This window comes from Physella acuta, unplaced genomic scaffold, assembly GCF_028476545.2.
Source record: "Physella acuta isolate Inbredline_101_S28 unplaced genomic scaffold, ASM2847654v3 ptg000079l, whole genome shotgun sequence".
Taxonomy (NCBI): domain Eukaryota; kingdom Metazoa; phylum Mollusca; class Gastropoda; family Physidae; genus Physella; species Physella acuta.
This window is the reverse complement of record NW_026731599.1, coordinates 3,239,104-3,248,333: the sequence shown is the minus strand read 5'-3', so window position 1 is coordinate 3,248,333 and position 9,230 is coordinate 3,239,104. Positions and strand designations below refer to the sequence as shown.

The window sequence follows — 9,230 nt, the reverse complement described above, 5'->3', positions numbered from 1 at the left end:
CTTATTGCTGTCTGTATTGACGTCTTATTGCTGTCTGTATTGACGTCATATTGCTGTCTGTATTGACGTCACATTGATGTCTGTATTGACGTCATATTGCTGTCTGTATTGACGTCATATTGCTGTCTGTATTGACGTCATATTGATGTCTGTATTGACGTCATATTGCTGTCTGTATTGACGTCACATTGATGTCTGTATTGACGTCATATTGCTGTCTGTATTGACGTCATATTGCTGTCTGTATTGACGTCATATTGATGTCTGTATTGACGTCATATTGCTGTCTGTATTGACGTCTTATTGCTGTCTGTATTGACGTCATATTGCTGTCTGTATTGACGTCACATTGATGTCTGTATTGACGTCACTGTGTCAGAGCTCAGCACTCTCTCAGTGCTCTCACTGGTCTCCGTTTTTTCCTTGTGAATGGACTGCGCATGCGTCTGTGTAACTTGGCAACCATTTCCCTAAACTGACGGTTAGTTACCCAATAAAGAAATGGATTTACTGCGCTATGCGCATGCCCAAACCACAAGGCGAATGGTAAAAAACGGCATCAGGCTACTGAGTTCTTGAATGTCGACGATTAAAGACATGACATTGTATGGCAGCCAGCAGCAGATGAACAACCCCACCAAAAGGATCAAGATCCGCGCGGCGCGACGTCTGCTGTACACGTAGACGTCTGAACTCGAACCTCCCCTAAACGACAAAGTGCAGAGCATCTTTCCAACGTTGGCGTAGCAGACGGCAACAATGAGTACTGGGATGACGTAGACCAGCATCAGGAGCAGAAAACTGAAGATCTGGCGGTCAAGGTCATCCGGCCAGTCCTCGATGCAGAAGGTCATGGCCGGTAGGTCAGGCAGCGACAGCGTGTCGATCGTGCGCACGTACAGCTGAGGGGCCATGAAAACGGATGACGTCGTCCATGTGATGACCGTCAGCACCACAGCAGAACTAGGGGCCGAGCTCCAATGCGCGTGGGATGGGTGTTGTATGGACAAGTACCTGTCCACACTCATGGCCGTTAAAGTGAAGATACCCGTTGCCACGGCAACTCCTAAAAGGGAAGAAAGTAATCGGTCAGATCATTTAGCTTACATTTAGAAGTCAATTCAAAACACGAGGACTGAAATAGCTAGGATCAGCCAAGCAGAGATAACCGTAAAGCCGGGATTGAAGTCGGTCTCATTCATAATATCACCTTCTGAGTCTCGGCACTGAAAAAATAAGTCTGACCCCACCCAAAAATACGACAATGTTTTTTAAATAAATGTCTCACCATTTGTCAGATCGCATAGTTTTAATTGTAAGATAATCGCTAATTTTTTTTTCTGTTTTACAAAGTTAATGTCTCATCAGAGGCGTAGCGACCCCCCCCCTCGAACTTTTCATTTGCACCCCCCCCCCCTCAGACTTTCGATTTGCACCCCCCCCCCCTCGAACTTTTCATTTCCACCCCCCTCAAACTTTCGATTTGCACCCCCCCCCCCCTCGAACTTTTCATTTGCACCCCCCTCAAACTTTCAATTTGGCGCCCCCCTAAGGTCGGCGCCCGGGGACATATGTCCCTGCCCCTCCCCCCCCCCCCTAGCTACGCCTCTGTGTCTCATTCATCTTTAAATGAGCGAAATCAAAATCTGTTTTAAGTTGAGGATAAGGATAATAAGACACCATTTACGCCTCAATTCGCTTTCAAGTAGCTACTATAGGACAACAACAATGAATAGGACGGACAGTGGAGGGTAATATGTTTACCCACATAGACGGACAGTGGAGGGTAATATGTTTACCCACATAGACGGACAGTGGAGGGTAATATGTTTACCCACATAGACGGACAGTGGAGGGTAATATGTTTACCCACATAGACGGACGGTGGAGGGTAATATGTTTACCCACATAGACGGACGGTGGAGGGTAATATGTTTACCCACATACACGGACAGTGGAGGGTAATATGTTTACCCACATAGACGGACAGTGGAGGGTAATATGTTTACCTACATACACGGACAGTAGAGGCTAATATGTTTACCCACATAGACGGACAGTGGAGGGTAATATTATGTTTACCTAAATTTATTATTTCAGACAATACACACTTTCGTGTGCGATTGTCAAAACAATAGGTTATAGTTATAGACTTAGCCTGCAAGAGGTTACAACAGGCATACTGTGGGCCACGATAGACCTACAATGGGCTGCGATAGGTTTACCTAGGCTACGATGGGCTTACCTAGGCTGCGATGGGCTTACCTAGGCTACGATGGGCTTACCTAGGCTGCTATAGGTTTACCTAGGCTACGATGGGCTTACCTAGGCTGCGATGGGCTTACCTAGGCTACGATGGGCTTACCTAGGCTGCTATAGGTTTACCTAGGCTACGATGGGCTTACCTAGGCTACGATGGGCTTACCTAGGCTACGATGGGCTTACCTAGGCTGCTATAGGTTTACCTAGGCTACGATGGGCTTACCTAGGCTACGATAGGTTTACCTAGGCTACGATGGGCTTACCTAGGCTGCGATGGGCTTACCTAGGCTACGATGGGCTTACCTAGGCTACGATGGGCTTACCTAGGCTACGATGGGCTTACCTAGGCTACGATGGGCTTACCTAGGCTACGATGGGCTTACCTAGGCTACGATGGGCTTACCTAGGCTACGATGGGCTTACCTAGGCTACGATGGGCTTACCTAGGCTACGATGGGCTTACCTAGGCTGCTATAGGTTTACCTAGGCTACGATGGGCTTACCTAGGCTACGATGGGCTTACCTAGGCTACGATGGGCTTACCTAGGCTACGATGGGCTTACCTAGGCTACGATGGGCTTACCTAGGCTGCTATAGGTTTACCTAGGCTACGATGGGCTTACCTAGGCTACGATGGGCTTACCTAGGCTACGATGGGCTTACCTAGGCTACGATGGGCTTACCTAGGCTACGATGGGCTTACCTAGGCTACGATGGGCTTACCTAGGCTACGATGGGCTTACCTAGGCTACGATGGGCTTACCTAGGCTACGATAGGTTTACCTAGGCTACGATGGGCTTACCTAGGCTACGATGGGCTTACCTAGGCTACGATGGGCTTACCTAGGCTACGATGGGCTTACCTAGGCTACGATGGGCTTACCTAGGCTACGATGGGCTTACCTAGGCTACGATGGGCTTACCTAGGCTACGATGGGCTTACCTAGGCTACGATGGGCTTACCTAGGCTACGATGGGCTTACCTAGGCTACGATGGGCTTACCTAGGCTACGATGGGCTTACCTAGGCTACGATGGGCTTACCTAGGCTACGATGGGCTTACCTAGGCTACGATGGGTTTACCTAGGCTGCGATAGGTTTACCTAAGCTACGATGGGCTTACCTAGGCTACGATGGGCTTACCTAGGCTACGATAAGCCTACTATGAGTAGCCAGTTGTCTTTTCTCCAGTCTCACATTCTTCCAGCTTTTAATCAAATATCTACTCCAGAAAATCGATTTGTATTGTCATTAATATTATGGAGGCAGAAGATGATTGAATATTTAAAAAAAAAGACTAGACATAAGCCGATTAGTTGCAGGCTAAACTTTGTGTAACATTGACAGGTCTAGAATAAGGCCATCTAAAATCAATATTCCTTGACAAAGGATTTTTTAATGTACTTAAAACCGCGTTTGTATCTATTAAGGCTATAAGCTAACTGAATGAATTCTTGGATACAATTTGGGAATAGAAGCTATTTAGGCCTAACTTTCAGTGCCGGCGCCAGGTTATTTAGAGCCCTAGGCAAAACTTATTAACTTATTAAAACACTCCCCCCCCCCCCACCGCTTTTTGTTCTATTCGGGACCCATATTATAGACCTATATATATATATATATATATATATATATATATATATATATATATATATATATATATATATATATATATATATATATATATATAATATATATATATAATATATATACATATAAATACATATATTCTATATATTTAAAGTAAACTCAAGGAAACAACGTTTGGTACACGATCTTCCAATTTTGGTTGTAGGATATAGAGAGGCACATCTGATGATGACATAGGCTTTGCAAGTCTTCGAGCTACTACTTGAAGCTCATTGCAAAGATGATCAGTATCAATATCTTTATTAGCATTATGCGTCAACGAAGTTTCTAAATGTTTGAATAGATCCGTGGGTGTCTTTTTGTTGATATTGTGTGACACCAATGGTGTGGGGGTGCATTTTCACCAACGCGAATAACTATATATATATATATATATATATATATATATATATATATATATATATATATATATATATATATATATATATATATATATATATAGGGCTAATTGAGGAGGGGGAGCAAAACTGATAGTTCGTCCTTGGTGCCGAAATCGAAATAGTTCGCTGCGCCTTTGTATATTCCCCTTCTGTAGTTTATATATTATAATCAAAGTTTATTAAATATTTGGTACTAATCTTGGTTAATTCCTCTGATTATTCAAAATTCAATATCCGTAATTTTTATTACAAGCACACATCGGCCATGTGAGGCTTTCTGGGCCGAAACTGAAACTTTTGATCGCAGCGGAATCGTACCCTCTGGGGACGCCACCCTTGCCGAGATTAAAAGAGTTTTTTTATTTGCAGAAACCTTACCTGTAGTGTTCATATCAACTACACAAAGTTTGACGGTGCAATCGACTTTCATTTTTTATATACCGTATATAGAGAAGAATCGAATCGCGCCCTGCTGGAGCGCCACCCCTGCGAATTTGAATTTTTTTTTTTGCAGATACCTCCCCAGGAGTATTCTAAACAACTCCCCAAAGTTACATGGCGATGAAAAGTGTAGTAATGCATAAAAGACAAACGAACACACACAGACATAGTTATATATATATATATATATATATATATATATATATATATATATATATATATATATATATATATATATATATATATATATATATATATATATATATATATATATATATATATATATATATATATATATATATATATATATATATATATATATATATATATGCACGGGTATGCAGCTAGTATATAAATATCCTTAGAAAAAACAATAAAACATTTCGGTAGAGGCTTCAGAAAACATACAAATGTTGGCCAAAACTGATTTAAAAAATGCCTGATTCTTACCTTGAAGGAACGGGGCCAGTTTACATATGACCAGACCGGTCAACCAGAGTTTATAGATAATCGTGGTGACCGTAGACGGCATGCAGATCAAGGTCACCAGAAGGTCACAGATGGCCAGGTTTAACAAGTACACGTGATTAGCTCGCCACGAGAGATCCTGCTCAAACGGAAAACGAACTGTCAAGGTCACTGACATACATGTCAAACATGCCATGAAAGGTCACTGATAGACAATCAAGGTCATTGACATGCATACAAGGTCATTGGCAGGCATACAAGGTCATTGGCATGCATACAAGGTCATTGGCATGCATACAAGGTCATTGGCATGCATACAAGGTCATTGGCATGCATACAAGGTCATTGGCATGCATACAAGGTCATTGGCATGCATACAAGGTCATTGGCATGCATACAAGGTCATTGGCAGGCATACAAGGTCATTGACAGACAATCAAGGTCATTGACAGGCATACAAGGTCATTGACAGACAATCAAGGTCATTGACAGACAATCAAGGTCATTGACAGACAATCAAGGTCATTGGCAGGCATACAAGGTCATTGACAGACAATCAAGGTCATTGACAGACAATCAAGGTCATTGACAGACAATCAAGGTCATTGACAGACAATCAAGGTCATTGACAGACAATCAAGGTCATTGACAGACAATCAAGGTCATTGACAGACAATCAAGGTCATTGACAGACAATCAAGGTCATTGACAGACAATCAAGGTCATTGACAGGCATACAAGGTCATCGACAGGCATACAAGATCACATACACTAACAGACTAGGGCTACGGGGTCATTGACAGACAGAGGCACATCAGTTCTTTGACAAGCAACCACGAAGATGTTGATGGCTTTTGCCTGCGTGACGCAGCAATTACATGGAGAATGAGAGCCAAGATGACCATCAAGTTACCTGGAGAATGAGAGCCACGATGACCATCAAGTTACCTGGAGAATGAGAGCCACGATGACCATCAAGTTACCTGGAGAATGAGAGCCACGATGACCATCAAGTTACCTGGAGAATGAGAGCCACGATGACCATCAAGTTACCTGGAGAATGAGAGCCACGATGACCATCAAGTTACCTGGAGAATGAGAGCCACGATGACCATCAAGTTACCTGGAGAATGAGAGCCACGATGACCATCAAGTTACCTGGAGAATGAGAGCCACGATGACCATCAAGTTACCTGGAGAATGAGAGCCACGATGACCATCAAGTTACCTGGAGAATGAGAGCCACGATGACCATCAAGTTACCTGGAGAATGAGAGCCACGATGACCATCAAGTTACCTGGAGAATGAGAGCCACGATGACCATCAAGTTACCTGGAGAATGAGAGCCACGATGACCATCAAGTTACCTGGAGAATGAGAGCCACGATGACCATCAAGTTACCTGGAGAATGAGAGCCACGATGACCATCAAGTTACCTGGAGAATGAGAGCCACGATGACCATCAAGTTACCAGCGAGAGCCGTGAGGAAGATGGCCAGGTACAGGGTCAGCAGGACGACGCTGGAGTAGCTGATGACGTTGAAGTTCTGTCTGTGGACACATGCATTGAAGCCCACGGTAAGACTTGTAAGGGACATTTGCTTGTTACAGGAACACCTTCAGTTCACGACACAGCGTACAATATAGACAACGTACACAATGTGAATGTTGTAGAGCAATGTGTATCCACTCACCTGAAGGCCGTCAGTATTGACTCTGCTCCTGTAAAGTTGTATAAACTGCCGTTGAAGCTGCCAGTCACATTGCCGTGTTGCAGCAAGGCCTTCACGTACTCCATTGATCGCCCACTCTGATGCCCCCTCTTGTCACTGGGTTGACTCCTGTTACTGCTGTTAGAACATTGATGAAGATATTTAATTAACCCACCGACCTGCACCAAATGAACTCATACAATCTGCTTTTAATATCGTGGAGAATTAGTACCTTATATCGGAAACATTGATTAATTTTTAATTAAGATAATTAAACATCTAATAAAGCCACATTTCATGTGACAGTTCATTGTTATCGAGTCTTTACCTACATTAAAAGTTTGAAACCAAAGATTTGAAAGATGTCCAAATCTTTTTACGATTATTTGCACTATTACAATAAGTTGGAGGTGCAAACGGCTAAAACTCAATTATTCAGCATGATTACAATTCTTTCTCTATTTTCAGTATACGAGAAAGAAAAAAACTACAAGAAACAAAAATTAATCTAAATAATAAAACTATTAAAACGGACACAACATGTTGACGACTGGGATTTCGCAGATTTCAACAACTAACCCAGAAACAACTGCACTGGTTAAAGAAGCAGAAGAATCAGTCTAATGGTAGTGGTGCCAACCCATATGTCTAATGGTAGTGGTCAGAGGCGTAGCGACCCTTCCCGGGGGACATACTTTTAATTTGGCGTCCCCCCGTTATATTTATATATTTATAATGCAAAACTGCAGCTAAAATGAGCTTTTAACTTTTTAAACCCATTTTGGCACCCTCCCCGTAGGGTCGGCGCCTGGGGACATAAGTACCCCCGCCCGCCCCTCGTTACGACTCTGGTAGTTGTGCCGACCAATCAGTCTAATGCTAACAATACGACAAAAACAAGTTTGTAAAATGTTTTTTTTAATATAAAAAATGCTTTCATTTGAAAAAAAAATTTTCAAAATTCTACTTTTATTGTTATACTAGCCGACGAGCCGTCCTGGTCAGGCCCTGCGCTGGCCTCTCTGAAAAACCAATCTGTCCATTTGAGCTTTATATATTAAATTTGATACTCGTGTGAATAAAAAAGACAACAACAACAAAAAGGTCTTTGACAAAAACGGCTTTTTAACTCACCTCACGCTTGACCAAAGTATTTACCTGTGTGTATCGCAATTCGCAAGTATCCAATCGCAAGTATCCAATAGACGGAGTCGCCGTGAGCTGGTGGTGCGTGGACTGGTCGATATTCGCCAAGTCTCTCTTCTTCGTTTGTCTGCCAGCTTCTCATGTTGTCTGGTGTACGCTGCCAGCTTCTCGTCTTGTCTGGTGTACGCTGCCAGCTTCTCATGTTGTCTTGTGTACGCTGCCAGCTTCTCGTCTTGTCTGGTGTACGCTGCCAGCTTCTCATGTTGTCTGGTGTACGCTGCCAGCTTCTCATGTTGTCTTGTGTACGCTGCAAGCTTCTCATGTTGTCTGGTGTACGCTGTCAGCTTCTCGTCTTGTGTACGCTGCCAGCTTCCCATGTTTTCTGGTGTACACTGTCAGCTTCTCGTCTTGTGTACGCTGCCAGCTTCTCATGTTCTCTTGTGTACGCTGCCAGCTTCTCATGTTGTAATGCTATCTTGTATTTCACAATGGAGCTAAAGATCTAAATTAGTTTTCTTGACTATGCAGTAGAATTCCACATGGCGTTGAAAGTTTTGTCTTCTTCTTTAACCAGCGCAATTTGCTCTGCATTGTTGTTGAGATTTGCTAAATCCAAGCAACTGTTGTGTCCGCTGGATTTCAGTTCGTTTGTTTCTATAAGTTTGTTTCATTATTGAGTCAACCATATCCCCTCATCTCAATCCAAAGAGTACTATAAATCAGTGTTTCTTCCAGAATTTCTCTCCGGGGGGGGGGGGGGGGAGGAGGCGGACAACATTTTCCGGGAGGGCAGACACTAGTAAAAGTATATGTTTTCTATATAAATTTTCCATAAATTCCCTTGGCAAAATTACAAAACAGTTTAATTAATTAGTTTTTTCGACCTACTGTTATTTAAATGTATCGACATATTCTAGGAATCTAAACGAAAATTATACATTGACCCGTTTAATATGCTTTAGCATAAACCTGCTAATGATAGAGAAAACATGCTAGTCGTATTTCCTTATATAACCTTTGTAATTTATGGGAAAAACAGAAAGTAATTTCAACACAGCTAAATTTTTGCATGCACCTAGGTAAATGGCTAGGCCGTATGGAAAAATAGTCGGTTCGACTCAAAGCCCTCCACGAGGGTTAAACAATGAATGCGACTGAATTCCTCCTTA

At 42.6% G+C, this 9,230-nt stretch overlaps 1 protein-coding gene across 1 annotated transcript; it reads right to left on the bottom strand.

The window, feature by feature from the left end:
- Nucleotides 1-515: 515 nt before the first annotated feature.
- Nucleotides 516-8,438, bottom strand: LOC131954768 (QRFP-like peptide receptor). Its single transcript, XM_059318523.1, has 5 exons — nucleotides 8,167-8,438; nucleotides 6,898-7,053; nucleotides 6,640-6,787; nucleotides 5,184-5,340; nucleotides 516-1,066 (listed from the first exon to the last, which is right to left on the bottom strand). The coding sequence occupies exons 1-5, from the start codon at nucleotides 8,436-8,438 to the stop codon at nucleotides 516-518; spliced, it is 1,284 nt and encodes a 427-aa protein (XP_059174506.1).
- Nucleotides 8,439-9,230: the final 792 nt, after the last annotated feature.